Source organism: Paramacrobiotus metropolitanus, unplaced genomic scaffold (genome assembly GCF_019649055.1).
Source record: "Paramacrobiotus metropolitanus isolate TYO unplaced genomic scaffold, Prichtersi_v1.0 Parri_scaffold0000035, whole genome shotgun sequence".
NCBI classification, from domain to species: domain Eukaryota; kingdom Metazoa; phylum Tardigrada; class Eutardigrada; order Parachela; family Macrobiotidae; genus Paramacrobiotus; species Paramacrobiotus metropolitanus.
The window spans coordinates 326,958-354,903 of NW_026570255.1; the positions used below are offsets into that span (position 1 = coordinate 326,958).

At 45.7% G+C, this 27,946-nt stretch overlaps 2 protein-coding genes and 2 long non-coding RNA genes across 10 annotated transcripts; 1 reads left to right on the forward strand and 3 right to left on the reverse strand.

Annotated features, from left to right (window-relative positions):
* Positions 1–4,279: 4,279 nt before the first annotated feature.
* On the reverse strand, positions 4,280–9,236 carry LOC129589466 (uncharacterized). The gene is made up of 3 exons (XM_055484244.1): positions 7,934–9,236; positions 5,814–6,070; positions 4,280–5,356 (listed from the first exon to the last, which is right to left on the reverse strand). Exons 1-3 carry the CDS (start codon positions 8,257–8,259, stop codon positions 5,343–5,345), a joined length of 597 nt encoding a protein of 198 aa, XP_055340219.1. The 5' UTR covers positions 8,260–9,236; the 3' UTR covers positions 4,280–5,342.
* Positions 9,237–14,680: 5,444 nt separating this feature from the next.
* LOC129589526 (uncharacterized) lies at positions 14,681–17,651 on the reverse strand. 2 transcript variants are annotated; one of them, XR_008690613.1, is made up of 5 exons: positions 17,459–17,651; positions 16,097–16,193; positions 15,911–16,033; positions 15,542–15,791; positions 14,681–15,378 (listed from the first exon to the last, which is right to left on the reverse strand). It is a non-coding gene; the product is annotated as an uncharacterized LOC129589526 (long non-coding RNA). The 2 variants fall into 2 exon arrangements; XR_008690612.1 differs by lacking the exon at positions 17,459–17,651 and having other exon boundaries at positions 16,097–16,254.
* A 272-nt stretch (positions 17,652–17,923) lies between these two features.
* LOC129589473 (uncharacterized) lies at positions 17,924–21,267 on the forward strand. Of its 6 annotated transcripts, none has more exons than XR_008690603.1 (9): positions 17,924–18,154; positions 18,233–18,286; positions 18,353–18,414; positions 18,626–18,803; positions 18,910–19,120; positions 19,192–19,971; positions 20,074–20,542; positions 20,605–20,714; positions 20,782–21,267. It is a non-coding gene; the product is annotated as an uncharacterized LOC129589473 (long non-coding RNA). The 6 variants fall into 6 exon arrangements; XR_008690604.1 differs by having other exon boundaries at positions 18,910–19,057; XR_008690602.1 differs by having other exon boundaries at positions 18,348–18,414; positions 18,910–19,971.
* A 3,700-nt stretch (positions 21,268–24,967) lies between these two features.
* LOC129589522 (uncharacterized) lies at positions 24,968–27,590 on the reverse strand. Its single transcript, XM_055484316.1, has 5 exons — positions 27,458–27,590; positions 26,507–27,347; positions 25,674–26,441; positions 25,358–25,450; positions 24,968–25,258 (listed from the first exon to the last, which is right to left on the reverse strand). Exons 2-5 carry the CDS (start codon positions 27,236–27,238, stop codon positions 25,091–25,093), a joined length of 1,761 nt encoding a protein of 586 aa, XP_055340291.1. The 5' UTR covers positions 27,239–27,347; positions 27,458–27,590; the 3' UTR covers positions 24,968–25,090.
* Between the last annotated feature and the right edge of the window lie 356 nt (positions 27,591–27,946).

Genomic DNA, 27,946 nt, shown 5'->3' on the forward strand with positions numbered 1-27,946 from the left:
AATGCCTGGCAGATGGTGGCTAGAAAACGGTCGGTGCAGTAGCGACACTCTAACTGCGGAGCGCATTTACGCATTGTGGTAAATGTAGTGTAGTGGCCATCGCGCTCAACGCTAATATCGCGCTAAATATACATTATCTGTACCTTTACGTGCTCTTTACCCGGACAGGCTTGTACATGGTACATAATTCGTGCAAATGGACGAAATCATTCACTTTCGCGCTCTCAAATTTCGATCATTTTTATCAAATTTTAAAATGAAATTCCAAGAATTTTACATTTATTTGAAAATTCGAAAAAATGTTAAAACCGTGGTTCAGTGTAAAAACGATCTTCATGTATATGTGCGTTTCCATTGAAAATTTGGAAAAGATTGTTTGATAACGAGACTTTTGGCACACCGTAACACTTTTAAACTTATTGGAATTTTCTTACAGCCATAACTCCCGAATCGGATGTTGCGCGTACAAACGGTTTTCACGCTTATGTATACCAATCATCTGGCTAGAGAATGCCATCAAACAAAGCCAAGAAGTGTTACGGAGTGCGCGAAAGTGAAAGTTTTCGGCCATGTACAGGAATTGGGTGCGATGTACAGGAATTGGGTGCGATGTACCGGACCACTTCTATTATAGCGATACGTTCTCTTCACGCCGCCATGGAAGGTACACATGAACCGGCAGACGGGATCCTGGGCTGTGATTCCGTTGAAATCCTAATGCTGACTGAGCCCAGCATGTGTAGTCGGCGTGTACTGCACGCGCCGGTTTTAGTCAGCAGCAGGATGGTGATAATGTTATGATATTCAGTTCGACGACGCAGTTCCGCTGTTTATTTCATTTCTGGAACTCTTCAGAAGCGAGCTCGTACCTTAGCTTTGCACCGTTTATCGATTCTTGGGGAATGAGTAATACTTCTCCGTCCGCACTCCGCACAGGCCCACATTAAACAACCGATCCGTGACTTAAGGGTAGTGGCTCGGTACATGGTACCAAATTCGTGTACCTACCTGCACGAAAACTTTTACTTTCGCGCACTCCCAAAAACTTTTTTTGTTTCGGATGTTGACATTGACACATGCGCGAAAACCGTTTGTGCGCGCATCATCCGGTTCGGAAGTAATGGCTGTTAGAAAATTCCAGAAAGGTTTAATGCATTCAGGTGCACCAAAAGTCTCATTATGGACCGATCTTCCTAAAATTTTGCACGTAAATGCACATAACCCCGAAGAGCGCTCTACACCGATCCACTGTTCTAGCATGTTTTTCCAATTTTAAAATAAATTTCAAAAATTTTAAAATTCATTTTAAAATTTGAAAGAAATCATGGAAGTCATGGATCGGTGTAGAAACGATTTTGTGTGTAAAAATTTGACTTGCACTGTAACGTCCACAGTCCGCTTACATACCGGCTACCAGCCCAATCCCATGATATTAAAATTATTTCCATATTTCACATCCACTGTGTTACCGCAATTGCACCTATGATATAAATCCTAATCCTGCGGAGGATGCATCCGACTAGCCTACTATGTCTGTACTCTGTACGTATCTGTGTCTTCTGGTTTCGCTCATACAGTATGCGTACTGTACTGTCAGGAGGTACTTGTGATTCCAGCTAGTCGAGATTAGCCTGTGCATTTCGTAATACACTTCCGGTGGTGCTGGGGGCTTCCCGCCCTTTCTGATGGGCGCACCCATACCGCTGCCTGATGTGCTTGCTCTCGCGTCCAATCACAGATCAGCAGAGGCACACCACTCTTTCTCTCTTTGCGTCGCGTAGACTGATCCATGTGGCATTTGCCCAGCTGCATTCGCTCCAGCGCGTGATTCGGGTTCTCCACTTTGCACGCAACTTTAATAAGAAATTGTTTAAAAAACTTGATTCATCTCTCATATGAGTGTGAATGATTTCTTTAAACAACTGGACAGTACTCGTGTTTGTAATCCGGTTGTGTTCTTCCCCATCTGATGGTGAGTGTAAATGTGTACTGCAGATCCAAAACGGTAGGCAATACAATGACGCACTAATCTAGTTTCTCCTCCACGGGTCTCACGATAGAGCCGCGATAACACATTTGTATATTGTAGAGGATGCTCTGTTTCGTGCGGGGCTTTATAATTCATTTATTTATAAAAGCACAATAAAGAGCAACTTTCGCACTGAGCACGAAGCTAGCAGTCGGCGTTACTGCAAAAATCGCTAGAACTCCAACGAAAAATAATAAACTATTCGGACTTGCAAAATTAGTTACATAATAATCAGCAATACTCCCCCTTTCCTTTTTTGAAGTACCTTCTTTGAAAAACTTTTTGAGGGAATTTAAGGGAGGCACGCGCTTCGTGCCCCCCTTAAATTGCCACTGTGATTCGCGGATGCAGCAGGTGCAGCAAGATCCGGAAGGTTGCAAGGCGCTCCGACGGGGCGTCGGGGCGGGAGATAGGGCTTGATTGCCCAGTTACTCAACATCTATTTGAAGGCTCTCATCAAATACTCTCTACATCGGAGACCATTGCTCTTAACTAATAATATGTGTTCAACTATAGACTTGGGACTGCGCTGTTGCATCATTTTCTTATGCAGAATTTATGAGGCGGTGTACAACCTCCGGATCACACTACAAGTAACAAATCACTCTGAAAAGCTGCGGATCATATTTCGTATTGAAGGGCGCTGCAGTAGTGTTGCAGCAGTGTAGCGTAAAACTCTTAGGGTGGGTCTCACATTCGAAGCGAATCTGGCTTTGGTACAGTCGCTCAAACCGCACGAGGTGGCTGCTTGCAGTGGCCACCCTTACTGATACGGTACGCGAAGCCACTTCGCGAGGTGGAGTTGCTGTATCGAAACTAGATTCGCTTCGAATACGAGACCCACCCTTAATCTTGGTAAATTCTTATTACAGGCTGATACGTCTCGGAAAGCGATGGATTCAAGACGGATTCCGCTTTCAGGCTGATGGTGGCGGAAGTGATCGATTTCTGTACGAGACTCTCGCCCATGAGTCGATCACTCGCGTCACGAGAGTGGCCACTTTGAGACAGTTATCGCCGTCTACTGGCAGCTCCGCACAGCTTTCTATGGAAACGCTTACGTGTTCCGCCATGCGGCCGTCGCTTAGCAGCCGCTGCCACAACACACACACCCTGTCGCAGCAACGATTACCATTAAGCAACAGAAACCTGTGAGATGGCTTAGCTACAGTATACCGTACTGCTTTGCTCTCATTTGAGAAAGCACAATGTGCATCCTCAAATGATGGCTAATCGGTACGGTACTCTGTATCGGGCAATTATGCACATCCAGATGGCCCAAGGTAATCCTGACTTACGACGTACTTAGTGCGTGGTCTTGTCAAGAACCTGGATAACGCTCAGCTGCAGCTGTCGCTCAACGCGGCGGAACAGCAGAGCCACTTCCAACGGTTGCACAGGGCACACTACAAACGGCACGCGACCAGGAGCTGGCGCTGATATAATGCTCCCAGTCCTAGAGGGCACCGCACTTATCCGCGCGGAACCAATTTGCGGCTCCACTGCCCGCCCACCGACATCAGCGTCACCCCATTCAGACGACGGAGGCATGGGATCAGCTGTTCCCGGGATACCATTTCCACGGGCGCTGGCGGCCGTCGTGAAGAAGTACCTCGACGTGATGGCCGGGACTCGGCCTGCAACGTTGCGGTACGGAGCAGTCGCGTATCTTCCCCATTGGGCACTAACACCGTCTGCTGCGTTGGGCATCCGCAGTTAACGATCAGGCGAGGTGTACTGCTGCCGTTCTCTGATTTCTCTTCCAATCCGATAACGCGGCCGTGCTGCAGCTCACCATCTATCTCCACATCCACGGCGTTCCACAAACACAGAGATCGTTCATCTTGTTCGCAGACAAAATTCTGTAGCACGTTACACGTTAAAAAAAGCGGTGATGCTGAATTTGCCCTCGATTACATGATTGTATATCGATAGCATATCGAATATTCTAGAGATGTTTTAGAGTACGATAACGGTCGAAAAGCCGCCACAAATCGGCTTGTCAAAACCTAGAAAGTGTGCAGTATAGGAAAAGCTTTACCTGCTCACCGGAAGCGGAAGTCGACTCAGCTGACAGAAGGCCGCTATCGGCCGGCGGTTACGTGGTCGTCAAGAGTGCTAGAAGCCGACGTCTGGTGATTCTCTCCGCAGTCAGCACAAGCCAGTCAAAAGAGTAATTAGTGTAGTGGAAAGAAACCGCGTTACAGGTTAGCAGTTACTGCGCATCTTGCTCTTTTGGGAGCGCCGCTTTCTTAGTTTAGAGCCCCAGGGATTTCCATCACTGACTTCCAGTTTTCACTATTTTATGCCAGAAAATAGCGAGAAGTCGCTGCGATTTCTTATACACAGACCGAAGAAATCTTGGCGTGCATAAATGCTTTTCGGATGGATGCGCGTGACGATCAGCATCCGATTCCGTTACCGCAACAAGGATTAGGATTATGATCGGCATACAGCCACCTACGTTACATAATTGCAAACAGCAAAAGCAAAACAACAAGTGTCTGGGAATGCTGGAAAGCGAAAGTTTTCATGCATGTACAGGAATTCGGTACCATGTACCGTGGCACTTTTAATTTAGATACACACATTACAGCGCTTTAACCAATCAATACATAACGATATAATTAGGAATAAGTTTACTTAATGCTGAACGTACAGACCTTTTGGTAGTCTCGTATATACACTTCCTGTTTATACATTTATTAGGGATCCACAGAATTCAGATGTTGAACAGGTCGTTGATCCCCCACAACACCAGTTTGCTGTCGTGGGCCAGATCCACCGTGCGCAAATCGCGTCCCGTTCGTGCGCACCGCCATCGGGAGGATCAGAGTTGATGAAGTCCATGTTCGCCTTCCGGTAATTGCAGATCGTCTGAACAAGGTCTGAACATCGTCATCGGATGTGCCAGTCATGCACATCCGACCGCATCCTGTCAAAGAGCGATCCGCCCATTTTCCGGCGCATCGACAATGAGGCGCTGACAGTGTGGCCGGAAGTCAGTCAGTATTTGTGGTGCCCTGTATTTCAGGCAGAAGGATTTGATCTGCATGACGGACAGTTGCAGTGCCATGGCCCCAATAAGTCCAGCATGCAGCGCGCGATGTGCATGTTAAACCGCTCCGCGTCCCCAGTCACCCGCCGATGCTGTGATGGTGACGCTCTGCGTAGCGGCAGTGATGGTCCGGTTAAGCGCCATCGCTATACGGGAGCAGTTCAGATGTTCGCGACATCGTAATCTTGACGGATTTTCCATCGGGACACTGATGTGGCGTGTGGTACGCGGATCGGCCAGTATTACTCGCCACAGCTAGTGCATATGCTCTGCAAAACGCATTTGTCAGATGCTTAATAGCTACTGATGGTTTAAGGTAGTGAATGACCTTTACTACTTAGTAATTACAGACATGCACGCTGACCCAGTCGTTCTGCTAACGGTGACCTTTATATATAAAACTCAACAATGCTAATACTGTAACAACATCCGCGCTACGAAGACATTCCAAAGAACACTATCCAAATCCAGATATTCCAGAGCACTAGCTGGTCAAGCAAGATGGTACTAATTCATTTACAAGAAGTTCTTCTCTCTCAAGCACTCGACAGCGATTTTCTTATTTCGTCCGATGTACACCTTAACGCGTTAACCGTTAACATGTCGACAGTTTTGCCGGCTACGCTATACGCACTTTATACGCCACTGGTTTGTATGCATAGATTTCGTGTGTATGTACAAATTGCAAACGCCATAATAATTACGAATGAGCTTTACCCAACATACCGCATGGTTTGGGCTTGCGCGTGTAGGTCCCGCGGCGCAGGGATGAGGCGCGTCGGCGCTGCGGAGGCCTCAAAGTTAACCTACACGGTGCCATCGGCACTGTTAATGTCCTAGGGAAGTATCCGAGCCAGTAGTCATCCTTCTCCATCCACACGACTAGAGTATTCCGGTAGCTAATGCACTGCGACTCACGGCCAATCAAAACCGGTCGAAATGGCGAAATCACTTGCCGCAAATCCATTCCGTTCAGCAGCAAACTGCAGCAAAAAAATGAAGTACCTGTACGTTCAGCAAAAATTGGGTGAGAAAACCCTGTCAAACAGATTTCGAAAAAGTAGTCACGTTAAAGAGACCCCTGGCAGTAAAAAGTGGGTTTGGGAAAACGGGGATGATTTGAAAACGATTAACGGCTGTGTTTGCACAAGTTTGACTAAACGAAGCGAGGATTTTAGCTAAACGATAGCTACACAATGGTGCGGCGTGATTGAAAGCGACCAAAACGTCCGTCGGACGTCAGGGTCGCTAAACCGACCAAACGGTTTGGAGACCCAAAAAATTTCCACCGTAAATTTGGCCTATTAGCGATGGAAACATGATAATAGACTGGGTTTCTAAGTTTTTTGCCCATAATCGCAGAAAATTTACTGGAAACAGAGAAAAAGTGGCAGGTACGAGTACCCGATCCGAGCTACACTAGCTAGCTACACGTTTTGTACTGGGCTGCAAATTAGGACGAGACGCGACCGATTTATTTCCCTAGGACTTCCGTGGAATTCGCTTATAAAGTTCTGCAACAGCAGGCAGCGGCTTCTGGTGATCGCTTAAAAAATTAGCGATTCGTCGTTAAAAGTCATACAAAAAATAAACTCAGCGGAAGCGGAAGTCGACTCTTAGAATAGAATGCGACCAGCGGCCGGCGGTTACATTATTTATGTCTTTAGCCACTTGTAGAGAAATTCATCGAAGTACTTCTTGTCTGTTCGCTCGCATCAAAAGATTTTTACCTTCTTTTTACATAAATCGTTTTCTAACGCTAATCGTTTTCTTTCGTTTTCTATCGTTTTCAACGACCTGCGCTCAAGCTCTGACTTGGATTACTACAACTTGGACTTGGACCACACTTGGACTTGGACTTGTGAACTTGTGCTTCTAAATTGGACTTCTAACCTTGGACTTCGAAACTTGGACTTCTAACTTGGACTTCTTACTTGGACTTCGCCTTAGAAAAAACTAGCAAGCCTAAGAAACCTGAAAAACCCAAGAAACCAAAGAAACCTAAGAATTCTAAGAAACCAAAGAACTCTGAGATAACGAAGAAACCTAAGAACCCTAGAGATACCTAAGAAAAGCCCAAGTTGAAGAGTTCAAATTAAAGTTTAGAAGTCCGGGTTAGGAAGTCCAAGTGTGGTCTGAGTCCAAGTCCGAGCTGGAGCACGGGCCCGCTTAAATGGATTTAATTCTCGCCCTTGAAGGAATTCGCTTTTAAGATACTCTACCGCAACATAAAATGATCTTCCAGCTGGACGGAGGCAGCGGCTTCGGGTTTTGGCTTTGAAAATTGGTCATCGTCGTTAGATGAAAATCATGAAATACCAAAGTTAAGAAAATTTTCTGTACGATTTAACAGTTTAACGTACGCGCAAGTTTAGGGCAAGACTCTTTGAAGAGCATTAATTCGAGGCAACATACGCTAACAACAACAACGTTTCTCCAGAATACACAACATTTCAGATCAAGTTTTAAAAAAAAATTACAGCAGCGTATCGAACACCACAACTCATTTACTCACTCCCTTACAAACACATTCGAACCTCAAATCTCAGGTTCCAGAATTGTTTTCGCCATGTCTTTTAACGTACCAATGCGGGCAAAAGTAGCAGATCGTCTATGTTCACGAGCAGGAACGTATACACTGACAAACGTTGCTCACTCCTTATAACAAATATTCCTCCTCACTCCTGAATACAAATATTTTGCAATTAGGCTTAGACGGCTTTGAGCGTGGAGCGTTCTGTAGACTCTTTGAAGAGCATTTTGAAATGCAATGGAGTAATGTATTAAGCATCTCTTTCTCTGCAGATTAAAATTACAGGAGAACTCATTTAAATCTTAGAAAATACCCCAGAGTGATCAAAAATTCGAATATCCTAACGTGGTTTCTGGATAGTGGATTCAGCATTACAAATGGTTTTTCATTCGGAAGCCAACACACATCAGCAGATACAAATGCATACATAAATTTATAAAAACCGACAAAACGACGGAAAAACATAATAATGAGCACGGCAACAGTAGATAGATCAGACGCTATCCCATCTCCACTGATAAATCCAACATCGTAAACTGCCAAAATATGCAATAACTGCTGACAGCCATCACGTAACCACCGGCTGGTAGTGGTGTTCTGTATGGCGAGCGGCTGGGGTAAAAAGGCAGTTACTTTCATTTTGATCGTTCTGTTCGAGACTTCACTTTCCTTTCTTGATTTCTTCACTTTCTTCACTTTCTTCACTTACTTTAATACATGAAAATGTTCAAACCAACATAGGCGAAAACAACTGACAATTAAGATGATTTTACGACAGTCGCGAACCTAGCAAACACAGAGACCGACAGAAAAAACTACGGAAACAAGCAGCCAGAATCCACAGGTGCCACACCAACGAGCTCGCTGGTTAAGGGCCAAACGCAGAGCGTTGTAAGGGCAAGCCCCCAGATTGCTTCGGGCGTAACAACAAAAAAATCCGACCGCAAACATCCGCGCTTCCTCCATCCGTCTCCAGAGCCTGGAAGATCCACGTTCGTTCCACGATACCCCAACGACATGAACAACGAAATGAAACGATCCAACGCGCAGTGAGAGTTGCAGAAGTCAACAAGGCTCCACAGCACAGATCTACGTTCTTCGGCCGCATTTACCATAAAAGCAGGATTTAGGGGTTGACCGGATGCCGCGCTGATGAGATCACTGGTTAAAAGGGCCAAACGCGAAGCGTTATAAGGGCAAGCCCCCAGATCACTCGAAGCACAACATTCAGACGCCCCAGAATGTCCCCCCTCACGGCGCATGCGGTCGCTCCCGCAGCAAAGGCTCCAGCGTCCTGACGACTCCATTAGACAGACAAGAATGCGTTCCGACGTATGACTCGAGCAGTATGAAGTTAAGTAAGGAATAATGAGAGGAATACAGTCACGAAAAGATGCTGCGAGAACCGAGGGCAGTTCGTACACTGGAGAGTGTACCTGTAGTTCCTCTGAACAACTTTTACTTGTCCCTGCCAATCTGGTTCGAACCAGAAATGGCAGGGCTCACTATTTATCCACAAAAATTCCCAAGAAAAATCGAAAAACACAAAAAGGTTACTCTAGACGATGTTGTCTAGAGAAATTACATGATGTAATTTCTATACGATTTAGGGGGATATACGATTTTCATACGATTTTCACTTACTTCACTTACTTCACTTACTTCACTTACTTCACTTTCTTCACTTTCTTCACTTTCTTCGCTTTCTTCACTACTTCACTTACTTCACTTATTTCGCTTTTTTCATTAGAAAATTATAACGATCCGTACTTACCCAGCCGTATGTTTTGCATACTTTTATGATAATAACTGGTTTTGCGAACGGAGAGCATATAGATATTACTCGTATTTTCAACAGGTAAAGTACAGCAGGTACCGGTACTTCAAGGATATAAAGGCCTGCTTCGGCAAGTTCGGGCACTTTTGAAATAAATCATAAAATATGTCGTTCTGTTTTTGTTTTTCTTACTTTTCCAGTGTAGGAACTTTTTCTTGCGGATATAGAAATACTATAATATGTAGTTGTCTTTTGATGTGCCAGTATCGAGTTAAGCGGGTGCTCACGGTCAGTGGAAGGGGGTAGCGCCGTACAGCAATACGTAAGAAAGAAAAACAGCTAAAAAATGCAGTGAGTGAGTTGCAGCAGTATACATCTGCAAGAACATAACCATAACATCTTAAAATTCTGAAAATTTTGCAAATTTATATTCCTTACACCGTGATGACCTCAAAACAAGAGCAACCTCGCATAGACCTGTATGTTAAAACTAACTAGTAAAGGGCATCTTCCAAGGAATGTGATTCAGTGATTGCCAAATGCATTGGTCTGTTTGGGGAAAACGTTAGTGCTCAAAAGAAGTTCATTCAGAAGAGATGATTAATAAATTACGATATTACTTGTTTTCCACTGTCCAGAATTTATAAACTATTGACGGCTGAACACGATTACCGGTATGTCTCAGCAAGCAGTGCAGAGTTTTGATGCCGGCATGTATATATATATGTAGGTAGGTACATATTTTCAAGAAAAAATTCGCAAAGCGGCCTGACATTTTACAGTAATATAAAGGATTCCAATGGGGAAAAATGGGATCCATTCCCATATAAAAATGGAGATGGGCAACCTCTGATAGGAACCCATTTCCATCCCCGTATACCTTATTTAACATTCTTTTTATTATTTTTCTTTTTATTTTTTTATTAAATAAGGTACACGTGTTTGTATGTATAGATTTCGTGTATAGATGAAATTTGCAAAACGCTAACCCACTATTATCATAAAAGTATGCAAAACATACGGCTGGGTAAGTACGGATCGTTATCTCTAATGAAAAAAGCGAAATAAGCGAAGTAAGTGAAGTAAGTGAAGTAAGTGAAGTAAGTGAAGTAAGTGAAGAAAGTGAAGAAAGTGAAGAAAGTGAAGTAAGTGAACTTAGTGAAGTAAGTGAAGAAAGTGAAGAAAGCGAAAAAAGTGAAGAAATCAAGAAAGGGAAGTGAAGAAAGTGAAGTCTCGAACAGAGCGATCAAAATGAAAGTAACTGCCTTTTTACCCCAGCCGCTCGCCATAGTTCTGCCCCCGAACTGATTTCCGTTTCCGGTTGATCATTGAGTATAGATTATAGCTTCATATTTACAGTTTATATTTACATTTTTCATGTTTTAGCAAGCCAGAAGTTTCGCCACCACCGCGCTTTGGGTTCCTTAGCTGTTTTGAATACTTTCTCTTTATAATCAAATCAGCGAGTTTTTCGCTTAATTTTGGTTCTTTTGTGACTTCCAAAAGATTTATGCCGGAATTTAATAATCGTCTGGGGGATTTTCTCTTAGAGTTCTAGCTGCTCTGTAACTTAATGTGGGCTCAAGTTGACAGTCCCAAAGGTATGTTTTGTTATTTAAGGAACGTTATACCGTCAAGACATCATTGAAACGGAAGTTAATCGATACAATCGCTGACGGCGAGCGGTAACGGCGAACCGCAAACTCGATTGCTCATTCGTTCAGCGTATCTGTGGCGCAAGGTCTCTATTGCATGTATTTTACCGTTTACGCGATGCATTTGTGCAAAACCGTACACTTCTTATGATAATCATTCCTTGGAAGTTGGGCTTTTTTACGGAATACGCTGTGCCCGTGATGGCTGAATCCTGCGATCAGAGTCGGGGTGCAATCAAGATGGTTAATCTCAGCGCAGTGCAGATGTAATGCTCTGCTCGACATACAACGACCCCCCGTTGTTCGTGAATCGTTGATTTCGGGTGACTGGCAGAGCAAATGGTGTTGGTTTCTTATGGAACGACATGGAATCGCTCCACTAGACAATTCTGAATGGGAAGTGATGCTGCATAACAACCCGCATCGTCCGTGGAGTCGATATTCAGTTAGGTGAATTATTGGGCAATGCTGGACCATGGAAGTGCTGCATTTTCTTTGCCCCATCGTCAAATGAGCAGACTTGAAATCCACTAACGCGGGAAACCTTAGACACTCTAGACCAGACCAGATGAACGCCCTAATGGGTGATCCATATTGGCAGCAGTTGCGCATCGATCCGCACTACGGGAGAGAACTGTATTTCATGTAAGAACTGCAAAAGTATTAGAAAAGTCTTTACAGTGCAAAAGTCTTTACAGTATTAGAAAACGGCCGTAATTGCTTTTTCATGGGTTCTCCTTATCCCAGAACCCGATGATGGAAAAAACGGGAATGTCAAGGCCACGTGTTCAGCTCCAGCATATAGCTAAAATGTCTTCAATAATCAAACTCTTTCCGTCCTAACCATGCCAACCTCCCGTACGCGTTGGTAGCTCGGACGAATATGCACTTATATTTGCTGTTGGTAGAAGACGCAGTGATAGGAAACGTATTTCGTAAAGGGCGACAGCACTCGGGCATTATGTTGAATATGTAGGTAGAATCATTTACTACTGCAGCAGCTGCCAATAATTGTGGTGTTGTATTCTGCAGGCTAAAGCGGCAATTTCTCGGGATCCCCGCCACGATTCTCCGGCACTTGGTCTAACCCAGCACACCGTGCAGCTGCACCTGTTTTGATTCTGTAATTGTGCGAGCGGTATGTGCTTCACCCATCCTCCACCTCTGGATTTTGTACTTCGCCAACGCATTTCTGCCCGGCTCGTCAAGCCGTGCGCTTCGGTGATACATACGGCTTGCCATAATATGTTTTGTACTATAGTGGGTTTAATGAGTAACATAAACTACAGTTTAAGGCTGCAGCTTTGAATTGAGAGTTTGTTCTCACTCATTAGGATAAACAATGTGGAAACAGCAGAATGGTGATGATTGCCGCACCAAGTGCCGCTGACGATGAAAGCAAAGACACCTTCTCGGCGTTTCCCCTTGCTGAGTCAGCAGGGTGAAGCGCCTAGAAGGTATCTTTGCTTCCCTCGGGCAGTCATCAGCGAAGATGCGAGGATTATTCGTAAAATGCGGGAAGAAGTGGAGATTCTGTCAAATCAGTTGTTGCTGATTACGGTGCGACAACTTTTTGAGCAAATTCACTGGAGAAACCACTGTTTCGAACGGCTGTGGGTGGAAAAAATTTGATTATGACCGGGTTTGGCTGTTACCAGCTTCTTCGTGACTTCTGAGGTCCAGTTTAAAAATTTAACAAAAAAATGAAAAGCCAGAAATTTCTTTGCAGCTAGCGGATGCATGTGTATGGCGGAAAATTTGGAGGATGAGTGGCGCCGAGCATTGTCTTAGTGGCAGGAAAATCGCAAACGTACAAGCTCGGTTTCGTGAAAAAAATTACTGATCAAAGATGGCAACACTAAGCCGGTTATCGTGCCGGTAAGGATGTTCAGAATACTTTATATTCATTGATTCGTGCGGATGTGACATAATTTCATGAACTGGTAATGTGCCATCGCATATCAATAGCGCATGGGATATGTCGCATTTAGGGCCGGAAGCGCTACGCCGAATCCAGTTCAACAAGGGACAACTTGAACAAATTCTGGAAGGTCAAGGCAGAATGAATCCCCGCTTGCATGCTGGGAATCTTTCAGTTTTGACCTTTCCTCATTTGAGGATATTCAGCCGAACGTCGGGGGACAGTGTTGTTTGGTAAGTCGAGATGCACTCTTTACACCCCTGACTGATCGACAATCAACTTCCCGAGCACACACTGCAGAACTGGAGCGGCGGCAGAGTCAAAATTGTATAAGGACAGAAGAAAAGCTGCACTGTTTATAGAAGGCAGATGACGTAAGTTTACCTTTCTGACTCCCATAATCAATGTACTTTTGCGTTTTCGACGAAAATGTGGATGAGGAGGAGGCTGCGAGGAGTCGTTTGGCAATGTGGAGTCTGGGGAATAGTTCGAGGATATAGCTTTTCAAAAAACTGGCGCAAAACAGCTTTATACGCAGACAAGCGATTACCACTCACTACAGTCCGTTTTCTACTTGTTTGGCTATTCGCACCACCCCGCACCACCTTTAGGCTGTTCGCCCTACCTTTTGAGAACACCTTTTAGCTATTGCCACCGCCTTTGCACACCACTTTTGGCTATTCGCAGTTTCGCACCTATGTATTGAATTGAGTTGTTTACTGGTAAAGGACATTGTGACCGATTGGTACTCTTCTGGCACTCCTTGAAGGCTCGCAGCTATCCAATTGGGATTGATCATTGTGCCATGGACTTTTCTGCTTGTCTGCTTAGTAACTATCGGCAAATATTACCGGCGTTATCTTTACCGGCTTCTAAAATTCATGGATGCATGTTGAACGGATATCACCATACTCCATTTTCTAAAAAAAATATGTTTACAAATGTCACTATACTCCCGTTCCTAAAAAAAGGTTACCGTAGCAACCTAAAGTATGTAATTCTACATAACATAACTAGAAGATGAGAATAGCCGAAAGGAGATGTAAAAAGGCGATGACAATAGCCAATGGTATTGTAAAGCTACTGTACTTTAAAAAAGTGGGTGCGAATCGCCAAGAAGGGGTGAAAGGGGGTAAGCACAGCCATTCCCGTTCTAATTTTTGGTTAAAACTTACTGTAGTGAATGTGGCTGTATGCTGTGATTGCTGAAATACCGCTGCTGGCGCTGCACACTGCTTTTTAGTGGGCCGAAGCTTTTTCAGTCTCTGTACTGCATTTTATAAGCCTTGCTTAACCCCTTGTTTTCCACTTTGGAACCAAAAATTAAGAAATGAACTGTACCTCTCCCATCATGGCAGGCTTTTCTGGGATTATGGCAGTGCCTTCCCGCTTAAAGCCGGTGGTGCTGGAGCGGATGTATACAGAGACAACTAGCGATCGGAGTTTGTTTAACCTTCATATGTCCAAAATATCTCGGGGTAAGCAGACAGATATTTGCCGTTCCGGCTTATCGGTGTGCTTCGCGCGCCACATTGGCAAATACGCCTACATGCCTCCACGATTTGTACGCATCGCCATAGCTCTACACTCTCGGAATACCACCACACCACTCTCACACGTAATCCATGGCAATATTACAGCATAAGTTTACTACAGATTCTTCACGCCATTGTCACGACCTGGCGCATAGTTTATTAGCAGCCAGGGAGCTGCTGAAATGCAGACTAATATCAGACTATCAGCAATGACACAAACACACTAACTGGCTGTTGTCAGGCCGCTACAGACTGAGATGTTTAAAGCCATCCAAACCACTCGGGCGTCTTTGACGTCCGGCAGGCGTTTTGTCTCTTAAACGGCCCAAACATCCCAGGACCGCAAGAACGTCCGTCGTTAATTTTGCTCGTCCGGTTTAGAAAATATCCTAATACAATCCTAATGCTAAAAATCCTATTTTTATACGATTAGTGAAAATCCTAATTCTTCCATAACCCGTAGCCCGTAAGCATTCTATAAATTAATTTCTCCTGCTGTATTACCCGGCCTAACATCTGTTAGGCTTCCGAGCCATGCAGGATGTCTTGCAGACACCAGACAGGGAAAGGAACTGCAGTAATAGGCGTGGTCCTTTCTCAGCAAGTTTATGGAGGTGAATGCTCATTCCGCGTTCCCCAAAAGCATTTGACATCGTGACTGGGTGCACGCGGAACTGGCGCCGTAACGCATAGGATGATATGATGGCGGGAAGACGCGAACACGGACACGTCGCTCGGGACAAGAACTGTAGCAAGCACAGGTGCGAAGCGTGGACGTAGAGGGCACAGGCGTTGTTGTTGACCAACACGTGTCATCGTTAATATCCTGAATGAATCCCAGCCAGCTGGCATCACGCACCATGTCCCCCGCTGCAATATTTCGGTAATACTATAGAGTAACAGTTAACACCATGTAGCACTATAATGAAAAATATCGAAGCATTAGTTTATGATAATATAATTCTTATCTATTCTGAACAACCAGCGAGCGCGACTGCTGCAAAAGGCAACAGAATATCGGTAACGGACTTACGGGTAATTTGACGTAGAGGAATTGATTCGCAAGGATCTATCAGTAATAAATCGTAAATAGAAAACGATAACTACAATAAAGTACATATTCGGATGATATTCCATGCCGTGCTTAATTGTTGTTATAATCCACCATAATCCATGCATTATCCGGGAATGGATCAGAATACTATTCCGCGGGAAGCGGATCGTCTAACTCGATGTTATTAAGCTCGGCATCGGGCGTTTATAATCCCCGTTTGTCCCCCGCTCTGGCGAAATACAATTCATTACAAGAAAAATTAGAACTCCGAAAGCGACTTGAAATCTAATTAGATTTTTAATCGCTTCTAAAGTTCTTATTCGTTCTTATCGATTCTGCAGCCCTCACTCATCTTCTGGAGTTCTTATCGCTTCTGGCATTTCAAACGCTCTTTGGAATGCCAGCGTTCTGCCTTCGGAAGAGAGAAAGAAATGCAACAGAGTCTCCTTAGTTGGGTTGATGCTGCTCAATCTGTAAGGATGGCTTTTAGGGCAGACACGAAAACGGCAAGAAACACACGCTAAAGAGACACACCGTTGTCGTCCTCCGATATTCATCCGCATCTCACCGCTGAAATGCCGAAGCGGGTGACTTAAATTGCCAGTTAAAGGTGACACGCGCCAGTCTGCAACTGGAGCCAGAGGTTTTTATTTACGAAGTCAGAAAACATTTTATGCAGAAAGCTATCAAAATCTTCAGATGCCAGCGACAGACAAGAACTGCATCGAATTTTTCTACAAATTCAGAGCGTGGCTAGAGACATTAACAACTAACGTAACCGGCGGCCGGTAGTAGCATTCCGGTTGTAGAGTCGACTTCCGCTTCCACTGTCAAGGCTGTTACGTCATTTAAGCTGTTACGTCTTTTCAGCTATTGCGGAGATTTATTTGTTTCGTTGTACTATTGATAACAAAACTGGCTGAAATAACATGGTTTTCTTTCGGAACGCTATTTCTCTGCCCAAATAACTCGGACAGAGATAAATTTAAGCAAATATCGCTGGCAGAAATAACTTATAGGGGATGTTAGTTTTATTATACATGCAAGAGTATTAGTCAGCAACAGCTAACAGCATGACTCGCGAAATAACAGATTCTCAATACTAAAATTCTGATTCCAGGAGCTTTAAATCTGAATACTAAAACTCTGAATCTGAATAACAAAGACTCGGAATCTGGCCGGTGATGACCGCAGTCTCTAATAACTACGTACAATATAACAGCTACTTCTTTTTTTTAGTGATGTTATTTTATTGAGGTTCGTATTGGACAATGTAATACAAGAATATCAATTAACAAAAACCATAACATCATTTTCGTTCCGCTAAATGAAAGGCGAAGTGCACATCTTCCTTCTCTACCGTGTCTACTTCTATCTGTACGAGCCAGTGCGATTTGCTAGCTGCTTGTAAACAAGGATGCGGCGCGCGGGACAGTGTGTTACCGGCACAAGATGAGACGTTTATCGGCATATGAATTACGCTTGCGTAGTAAATGTTGTTCTACTTCAAGCGGAGGCAGGTATAGCCGGTATTTTTTCTGAATTTACCGAACGGACCTGTGCCCACATAAGCTCTTCAATGGAACTCCCTGATCTGTTCAGAGACTGTTGCTTTACGGATAAACCGAACAGCTGTACTCCATCCTTTAAAGTACTTACCGTTCAGTCGTCGCGGTATGAATCGTTATCTGTTGATATTAAACATGATTGTAAACGTCCGCGCTCGGTCAGATAATTTAAAGCGCATCGCGAAATGGATGTATACGAGCACTCGTATAGCTTAAAGCTGCTGTCCGCAGAGTTTCGCTCAGTGCCTTCGCTGGGCATGGAACGTAACGCATCGGGCAACTGCAAACTACGCTATGGAAATATGTACTGACGAAGTAAATTTCGCACCTGGAATGCGAAGACCCTCAAGGGTCGCCAAAAGTGTGCACTTTACGTACACCAGCGACGTTTCACTCCAATCAACTCGGGATTAGTGAAATGATAATTGCACAAATGTTAAAAACCTTATTCGGTTCAGACACAGTACGTATTAAAAATGATATGAAAACTTTGAGATTCGAGAATATCAGGATAAGAAATCGGTGTAAGTTTCCCAACGGCCGACTCGAATGTTTTTTCTAAAAAATCTATAGTTTTATAGCACAGCCTTTCGCGTCTCACACCACTGAACGAAGAATACCGTATCCGGCAGCGCAAGCTGCACGGCAGAGTATGGTGCATGGAAAAAGTCTTGCTGGGTGTACACACATTGTGAGGGAAACTGATGCGTGCATGTGTGATGCCCGGTCGGGGGAAGAAACGGTACGGTACCAGACAGGCACTTGCTGCTTCTTGTGCTCGGCATTTCCTAAATAAGCACTGGCTTGAAGGTATGGAAACTTCGTAACAAAACAGACTTTACACTGTACTGATTTGAGTTTGCATGTGTCGAGAAATTATTCTTCCAAACTTTATGTACCTCTGCAGCCTCACAAGACTCACAACAGTTTCGCGCATATTGTCTTGCGAGGTCGAGTGCTGGTTCGAAAAATAATATTATACTCTCTGGAATCCGAGTTCGCATAGGATCGACGAAATAACCATGTGAGGAACATTTTTAAGATGACGAATAAGGACTTTTGTTAGGGACTGCTCCTTCTACTTAGCATTTTTTCTTTTCAGCGAGGAGAGATCCATGGAGGAAATCTCAAGTCCCCATTGAGCCGTTTCGGTTATGTAAGGAACGATTTCTTATTTTGCTATTTAACGCTTGTTAGCTTATACAGCTTGTAATTAGAGAAGGATCCGCCTAATTGTATTCCATCCTATCGGCTCTCCAAATGGAAATACTCGTATGTGAACAGGTATTGTACAGATATGCTACAATTTCGGTTAATTGTGCTTGTAAAGAACAATTCAAAATGATGCATCTGAAAAGATTGTACTCTTAATATACATGTACAGTATACACTAATTTCCTGCATACTCAATGCAGAAGATCCATGTATGACACCACAGCAGTGTACCGTGTTCGTTACGCATAACAATGTCGAGATTTCGTCTTTTCTTGTTTAGGTAAAGCCTCGGAAAAAATGCGGAGCAATATGTTTCCATGTAGGCATATTCTAACAGCACATAATCGGAGGAATGACAAGCGTACGGACGAACTTACCACCAGTCCTTGTAGCAACGAGAAACCGTTAGCCCCATAATATTGGGATGTTACGGTGGCAGATGCCGCGCGCAAAATCAGGTGGGCCAGACATCACGTGCTTCAGGAAGTGGGTAATTGATAGTAAATCAGATGTTATGGATGTACGATGCGATCTGCGGCTATGGTCCTGCAACTTTTCTTCTAGTGCCGTTATGGACTTGCGAACTGATACGTGGTGCCTCGCATTTGTCCTCATCCCAGCAGAAGTCGCATCGATACAGTCGGGCATCAGTGCCGTCCATCAGCGCCACCATACATTGTCCTATAGTGGCAGAAAAATCGAAAATTTACAAGTATATTTTCCTCAACAGAATTTTTGACAAAGATGGTAACACGAAGCCGATTATCGTGTCATTGTTAAGTACACTCTTAATTTACTGGTGCGTGCTGATGCGACATAATTCCATGAGATGTGTATCTGTTTTAGCACGTCAATGGCACATCGAAACATGATTGTTACATTAGTGCAAAGAAATCCAGAACCTCCACGCAAAATTCAATCTAATAACGGACAACGTGAAGATGGATGGTCAGAGGTGAAGGAAGGCCAACGTTGGGAAAACCAGCCGAACCTCGGGGACGTTGATTTCTGACAACCGGAATGCAGAGAATCGGTGCATCCCGACTGATCGGTAATCAAGTAACCGAGCATCACCCTGCAGAATCGGAGCGGCGGACTACACGACAGCTGATAAATACCAAAGAACAGCTACACTGTTTATAGCAGGAAGATGGCGTAATGTTACCTTTCTGTCTGATATAAGCATTGCGGCTTTGCCATTTCGACGGAAATTAGGATGAGGAGGAACCTTTGGCAATGAAGAGTCCTGGGAATGCTTCAAGGCAATTCGGAGAGTTTCAAAGAACGGGCACAAGAGGGATTACGCAGGCAAGTGAATGTCATTAACTACTTCTCCCATCAAATGCCTTCCTGTGTGAACCGGGTCATACTGGAGCGGATGTTTACCGAGACAACTCGAAAGCGGAGTTTGTTTATCCTTCGTATGTCCAAGACATCAAAGGATAATCTGACAATTATTTGCCCGATTATTATGTGTGATGCCAACTAGGAACGAAATGGATGCTGGGGCATATTTTCTTTGGAATTTCGTCCATTTCGATGTGTGTGTACATCCTGTACTGCAGGATATAGCGGTGACTGATGCCACTGCTACAACAGCGTTGGCCACTCTTATGGAAGAGAACGGTAATTTATCTGAGTAACTCGGGAGAAACTGGGTAGAACCTTTCTCTTGCTCGGTATTACTATCATGAGTCGCGTGAATAATCCAGTAATTATTTTTATTAGTTCTTAATGCCGCCTGCTACTGCTGTTCAGTACAAAGACAGTTCGAGGTGGATTCATGGTCCGCATAATTACCGCCTGGTGGCTCGCTCACAAGCGCGCAAATTATAAGCTGACGCTGGATTACGTGATTCTATAAGTCCCAAGACGAATTCTCCACGACCAGACATCTTTCGTCGAAATGTCACGAAGGTGAACCGTCTCAAAGCAAGATGTGCCAGACTGAAGTGTCCCAGCGTCCGTACGCCGCGGCAAAATGTCTTCGCGGCGAAAAGTGGCACGTTAAATCTGAGTGCGGAGCAATGTCCTACTGCCAGTTGTCCTTGTTCATCACGATGTGCCCGGAACCGACAGTTCTTTCCGGCAGACATACAGTAGTACGACAGATCAGCCTTTACCACCGACAAGGCAGTGCAGAATGTTATTGGAGATTCTTTGCGTGGAGCGATAGGGGTCGCACTGCATAATGGAGGTAGATTTCCGATACGAAATTATATTTTGAACAAGTGAAATGCTGACATTCTGGATTCGTAGGTGGCGTTGGGTGGGGCGAAGTGGTAAGCGATTGATTTGGAGCTTGTCTTGGATGGAGTAGAATTGGGGGAGAAACAAGCCCGGACCGTACCACACTGGGACGTAATGGCGTAAGTTGCCTATCAGAATGACTTAAACTGCGAGGCAGTGTAGCAATTTGTGCGGCGGATTTTGCAGAAGACATCGTTCGTGGGCTGGAAATGCGAATGCGCAGGACACTACAAATATGGCGTGTCAGGCGAGATATGCGACAAAATCCGATACTACCAGTACCAGTAACCTTTCCGGCACCCCTTAGTGACGATGTCAGGATGAAGTTGGAATGGCGAAAGAGCTGGATTCCGTAAGCCGGCGAATGTCCTGCCTGGACTCGGACAGATTATTACTGTATTAGTATTCCGGGTTTGTTTTCGATAACACTGCGCCCTTTTTTTGCCATGAATAACCTGACCGGTGAGCATACACCGGTGTTAATTCAGACAGTGTAGTTCCTTTACTCAACGTGATGGGCCATGGATGAGTTTCTGGCACTAAAGCGTTAATCAGAGCCACTTTCTCAGGCTCACGCTGGATACATGCTTGATAACTAGCCGGGAATAATACGAAATTTGAAAGAGCTACTAAAAATGAAATGCTCCCAGTTGGCCCTGAGATCTGCACCGTTCGCTGGACGTACGTACATGTACATATAAATGAGCAACACCAAAATAGAGCTGTGGCAACCTAAAAAAATATTGTCGTGTCCCTCGTGTGTGACTTAAAACCAACACCAGCACCGATTAATTTGGATTTTAGAAGCTAAACGAGTACATGTTGGTCATTTAAAATGGATGACCAACATCGATGGTCAACTATCAGGTCGCGGCAATCGTTCTGAACGCGCAACATGACAAGTTAGCTTAGAGACTTTGTCGCGGTACATGAGCTGCTTCTTTCCTTACATGTCCAAAACGCACGAATGTTCAGTCAAGCAGAAACATCCGGATACGAATTTACGCTCATCACTCTTGTTCACGACTGGGACAGTAAAGAACAAACTGGGTGGACAAAATTACGGCGGGCGTTTTGAGCGGCTCAAGGGTTGATTTGAATGAGCTCTGGGCTAAACTGTCCTGCGTAAGTGCGGTGCAATTCCGTGGTCCGATGAGGGTAATCGTAATAACAGCGGAATCGTGACCTTGCAGTTCTTCCAACGTGTACAGCCGATTGCTTCCTCGAAGCGCTGAAGAAGCAGTTCGACTTGCGTTGCTTAAAAAGCATCGCTTTAATATCTTTCTTGTTCTCCAGTATAGCCCAGAGAACCGGTCTCCATTGCACGAATGCTGAATTACAACACGAACCGTGTTAAATCATTATTTATTTATTTTTTATTTATTTGCTAAGACTGCCGCGCACATGGGCTTGACACCGCATGTACTTATTTAAAATGTCTCGTAAACCCCAAGCGTCGATAACCCTTTGGTACACGCTGCATTGAAAATCGGACGTGTAGCGAAACAAACAAAAATAAGAACACCGCAATGATCGCTATACAAAATGAAAGATCAAGCAAAGTGAATTAATACACTGACTACTTTTCATTGGTAAATGACTGCAGAGCAAAAATCAATAAACATGTCTAAATTAACCAAACAGTCAAGAAGCCTCAATAGCACAACAGAAAGAGTTCATTAAACTTCTCAACTTCAAACATTGTCCCTATAACTGAAGCCGCGTTTCCCCGCTGTATCTCTATAGACAACCGCTGTGGGAGAAATTCAAGGGAGCGGGCTTCTCCAGTTTGAGTGCTTAGTCGTTTCCCGATTTTCTTGATAATGGAGGCCGCTGATGGCCCCCACGCGCCCACTGTCTCGAAGGCTATGGGTGCGAAAATATATCGACCGTCCAGGTACGAATAAAAATTCGACTTCCTTTCTTTGGCCTGTATCTACACGGACCATTTCTTGCGGCGGTAGTGCGCCGAGGGACGCGCATTCGCCGACTGCAGCGCACACAGTGTCTACAACACGAAATCTCAGACGAATGCTTTATTAAGCTGTGGAAAAGCACGGCTGTCATTTGCCCCTGGCAGAGGCTGGTTTCCATCAGGCCTTTCCATATGACGACCGCCCACTTTCATCCGCTGGTCTAGTTTACGCAGCTCCTCCGCACCGGGCAGTGGCAGCGCTGCCTTCATCGCTTCCCACAAAGCGCCGTCGAAATCAGCACGGGCCGGCTGCAATCGCGCGCTGCCAATGTTGAACTCGATCGAGTAATTGAAGTTCGAATGCGAGAAACAGACGACGAATCCCAATGAAACGACGCAATCGGCCTTATGGATGGCATCGCGCGGCAGACTGCGGCATCCGGTCACGAAGTCCTCCAGCCAGCAGTAGGACCGGTACTCAGGATTCTGTCGGAACGGTTTCGTCTGCACACGATGAGACAGATTGGCAAATGGGACCCGGTTCGCTGATCAGCAAAATGCTGGATTATCTCCGATGCTTCCCTCCGGTACTGTGCCCACGACAACCGATCCAAGCGCGTTATGACGACACGCTGCGTACCGCGGCGTTAACACTGGTACAAACCCGCCAAGCGTGCAAAACTGCCATTGTTCCAATCGGCCTGGTCATTATTGCGGATGACGATGGTGGAACGCAGCAAAGGCGTCTCCGTGATCTGCTTCCATGTTGTGCAACGGCACGCAGCATCGTCTGCGTTGGGTTGTCCACGTGGGGGAAGACCTCCTGCCACCGTTCCGTCGACTGCGTGGCTGGTTCGTCGAGCCCGGCTATAAAAACTTCTGGTCGAGCGGATCAAGTCCGCAGGCAGTCGAATCGTTCTCTCCTCAAAGCACTACAACACATATTAACTCACGCAAACAACGGTTCTACACGCCGCACCAGGATTGATAAAGGAAACACCTAAGAAGTGCGAGAACCATTTCGATACAACGTAAACGTACTGCAGTACTCCGTCCACAATGCCCACCACGACAACCCACGAACGGAGATACAGCTCGGTGCTTTTTAACTGTCGCATCAGCTCCTGCACTTTCTCCGGGCGCATTGAAATGAATTCCTCCCCTAGGTCCACGCTGCCCTTGCTGAAGGTGTCTGGACTGATTTCTGTGCAGGAATGGCGTTGTTGGAAGCAGTACGAAGTGGGCAAATACGTTTATTAGGGAGAATGTCGGTGCAGTGCTCGCCCGTGTGAAGACCACGCCAATTAACAACGGCAGCTCCGTGCAGCTTCTGCACGCAGCCGAATTCCCCTGGAAGCCAAATCAAGGAACCCCGCGGCTTCTCCGGCACCAAAACCTCCATTGGACCGCTGAATCAATCTTCTCCAAATAATCGGTCCTGCTGGTTATGCTTGGGAAAGAAGGGGCTATCAAATGGCACAAAATTCACGTCGCTGGTTGGTACAGAGCAGATCCACGAAGAGACCGTCTTCGGCCACGTCCACAACCTGTCCGCGGAGTATCAGTTGGTCGAAATGAACCTGCACCACGTTCATTTGCTGGGCGTGCTAAGTATGCCAAGTATGGAAAAAGGGGTAGTTAGGCGGCTGACGATGGGCATAACGGCACTGCTCTTGCGAAGTATTCGGGCAAGGAAGACCCATGAACAGCAAAATGGAATTCAGCTGTGACAGAAATTAGTGAGCTATGAGCGTATCGGATACGATTAATAGTACAGTACGCCTTTTTCGCATGTATGCAAAGAAGAGCAACGAAAAAACCGCGACTCCTGAGTCTACAGACATTACCTTGCAAAATTTATCTCATATTTGGGTCATCTTACATATTTGGTATTTTGGCAAATATGTAAATATGTTTGATATTTTGGCAACCGGTCATTTACACCACCCCCATGTGACGCGCTGCGCACTGGCTGATCGCACAACGTGCTTTTTGGTTTGTTACTCACTGGTCTGTTGCCATCCAAACAAAATTGAAAACGTGGGAATTTGAAATTACTGAAATTTGTAAACGTGGAAGAGCGGTTCGTTCACATGGCACCCGGTTTAGTTCAAGTTCTTTCTTTATAGAAATTTTAAAATTTTCTAAGTTCATGCTTCGAAATTCATGAGCGATTTTTACTATGAAAGCTATTAATTTGGTGTATTTTTGTTTTTCGGAAAATTTTAACACCAGGTGACCAAAGTATGGGAACGTATACTTGAGGTGACCGAAATACGGGAGAAACCGAAATACAGATTTAATGCACACCGCAGGTAATAACAGCTGAAATGTGGAACATCAATGTGCAGCAAGGTTTTTTAAATGACATAGATGAAATAAAAAAATCCATTAGGAAAACAACGCTGTTGGAGCTCCCTTAAGTGAAAACCAGAAAAAGGGCTAAGGTAGCACGCTTCGAAGTGAAAGTAGTAAACGACATACAGCGAATTGGTAAGGTTTCGCAATGGGCAATTACTGTGATCGTACTAAGGGCATCTCAAAAACATCCCGTTGTACTGATAGCCGGAAACCAGATGGTCACCCGATTGACCGACTGCAAGTCACGGTTTGTAGCGCAAGGAGGAAATGGCGGGCAGTGCGCGACAACTTCTCCACCTGCAAACCCTGCAGCCCGTCCACGCACCACTTCTTCCCGTGGTAGTGCGCCGAGGGACGCGGATCGGCTGACTGCAGCGCACACAGCATCTGCAAGCAACACAATCATTACGCAGTATTTTTCTAACGGCAGTAAGCTGGACAACGCCAATGGGGGAACAATCTTCGACAGGAAAATAGATATGTTACCTGGCAGACGACTTGCTTGAGTTCTCGCTGGGCATCCGTATTCCGATAATTCAACCGATCCAAGAGTTCCTGTAGCGTCTGTTTACTCGGTACCTGGAAGAAATTCTGTCTGTTCGCTTTACGACTCTCTGCTTGCCGCACTGCTGCCGCAAATATGCCGCGCTGAATGAGTGGAAAGAATAAAATTTAATGCGACCGCCAATGACATGCAGACTAACTGTCACATGCAAGACTATTATTCTGACTACAACCGGCTGCTGCGAGGCGGCTATCGTGGTACTGTACAATCAATCTAGAGTTAATTTTTTGCAGTTACCGGCAACGTCGCGTCCATGGCATTCCATAGTGCCCCTCCGAAATCGGGACCAATCAGCAGTCGGACTTTACGAATCTCCACATGGACCATGACTGCTTCCATTCGTCCAAGGAAGAAATATGCGTAGACCAAGCTGACCTCGGAGCTGGTCAAGAGGACTGCTTTGCACGGCAAACTGTCGCAGGCAGCGATAAAATCCTGCAGCGAGGGGAAATCCCGATTCACAATGGTCTTGACCGTCGCGGAATCATCGTTGTGCAGGACACATTCGGGACTGCTAGCACGCGACACAGCGGAGTTGACGGCCAGCACCACATCGAAGCGGTGGATATGGAGCTGGCGCAGTCGGATGCCGGTTCGCTGCTGCGCCGCATAGCGGATCATCCGGCTGAGCATCAGCATATCCTCCACAGCGGCGTTCCGCGCCGCGTTATCCGGAAAGCCGGAATGCGCCATTAGGATGTAATGCGTGCCCGGCTGCAGGCATTTGTACAGCGTCGCAGGGGGGAAAAAATGGCGAAATCGCCATTTGGCGTCATCGTAGCCGCCCAGCGTAATGCGGCTGCTTACCACGGGCTCGGCGATCAGCGTGTCCCACGTTTTGCACACCGCGCGCAACTCCATTTGCTCCTCAGTTCTCCAGTGGGAAAAGAACTCCAGCCATAGTTCCACAGACAGCGTTATCCTGTCAGGCGTTGCCAGGACGGGGGGTGCCAACTGGGACCGGTCGAACAGCTTCCAGTCGAGATACAGACTGGCGAGAGACGCCTGAGAAAGTGTACAACACACATAACCGATTTACATTCACCACCAAGAGCCAACTGTAATCTTACCAAAGAGCGCCGGTTTTTGGAATGAACGGGTTGGGAATGTCCCGACTGGCAAATGTACACCAAATTCCCGTCCACGAAGTCCATCACGAAAACCGTGCAGCGACAGAGATCCAGTCCACAGCCGTTCAACTCCCGGACAAACGTCTCGGCTTCTTCACTGGACAGCGAGCGAAATCGGTCGTCTAGCTGCAGAGTCTGTTTGACAAGGGTTTCTGGACCAATGTGATCTTGCAGCGCAGCCTCCTGATCCGAAGAAGAGATCCCTTTGCCCATCGCTGCAATGCGCTGACAGTAAGCTAGGCGCCGCGCATTCCGCTCCGCCTGCACAGACCAGCGGATTCGTTCGCTGGGGACGAAATCTTGGCACACCTCTCCGCTGTACGGACACCGCCACTCCGCCAAGGCTCCGCGGCACTCCCCCCGCGCCATTCCGGGTCCGAAACTAACCGCTTGACCGGAGATCCAAATCCACGGACCCAACGACGTCTCCGGTACCAACACTTCCACGGGATCGGTCGGGAACTCCTTGAAAGTAGTGGGAGACAGATCCGCTTCGCTCATCTTGCTCAGCACAAAAAGACGGTCGAATGAGACGAGTTCACGGCGTCGGTCGGGACAGAGCAGATCGACGAAGAGCCCGTTGTCAGCCACGTCCACCACGCGCGCATACCGCATCAGTCCGTCGTCGAACAGGACGTCCACAGCGTTGTCGCGGTTCATTCCGCTGGGCATTCCTGAAGGTGATGTCGGGACTTGATAAGGAAAATAGACTGGGGCTGATGAGCAATGCGCCACCGCGTGCACAGAGGAGGGCGCTCCACTAAAAGCCTTCTTCCTAAAACTACAATGCAGAGCGAAATTGAGGCACGGTTAAATAAGACAACAGTAAGGTGTAAATGTATCATAAAATACCATTATTACTATTATCAATATTATATGCCTATCGTGTACCGTGAATGCACCGCTTATTACTGTGAAAAATTCCATTAGGAAATATTGACAACTGTTTGCTTTGTGAAGTTTCTCACAGTGACTGCAGGCATTGCTCGAACACCGACTGTGGCAGAAAAATTGTCGTTTTAACGCTTAGTTAAAACAACTGGACTAATCGGCGTTTTAACCGGCTCTACCGGCTGACTAACGGAAGGGAGACACTCGCTATTACATTTACGCCGGGAGCGTCTTGCCTAAACTGGACGTACGTACAACTGGTATAAGTGCTTATGACACTCAGTCTGGGATTAGTGTCAGGAATTCCCAGATCCACCAGATTCCGCTGCTGCGAGGGTTATATGTAAAGGTAACCAATGCTTCCATTAACCATCGCTGCCGCGCTGTGATACTAATCTCGTCAGGCTTTTAACAGTTGCCAACCCGCGGATTTAATTAGCCAAAACTTGGTAATGTCGTCACAGTAGTACCTGTACGTACGAAGCTGCA

What these genes read in the sequence shown, in the direction of transcription:
- LOC129589466 (XM_055484244.1), bottom strand. Translation starts at nt 8,259, where the DNA reads ATGAAAGTAACTGCCTTTTTACCCCAGCCGCTCGCCATACAGAACACC. An exon ending in GAATTTTTGATCACTCTGGG is followed by an intron (nt 6,071 to 7,933) that starts GTATTTTCTAAG and finishes TTTTTGCTGCAG; the next exon opens with TTTGCTGCTGAACGGAATGG.
- LOC129589522 (XM_055484316.1), bottom strand. Translation starts at nt 27,238, where the DNA reads ATGCCCAGCGGAATGAACCGCGACAACGCTGTGGACGTCCTGTTCGAC. An exon ending in CCAAAAACCGGCGCTCTTTG is followed by an intron (nt 26,442 to 26,506) that starts GTAAGATTACAG and finishes ACACTTTCTCAG; the next exon opens with GCGTCTCTCGCCAGTCTGTA. An exon ending in TCAAGCAAGTCGTCTGCCAG is followed by an intron (nt 25,259 to 25,357) that starts GTAACATATCTA and finishes TGTTGCTTGCAG; the next exon opens with ATGCTGTGTGCGCTGCAGTC.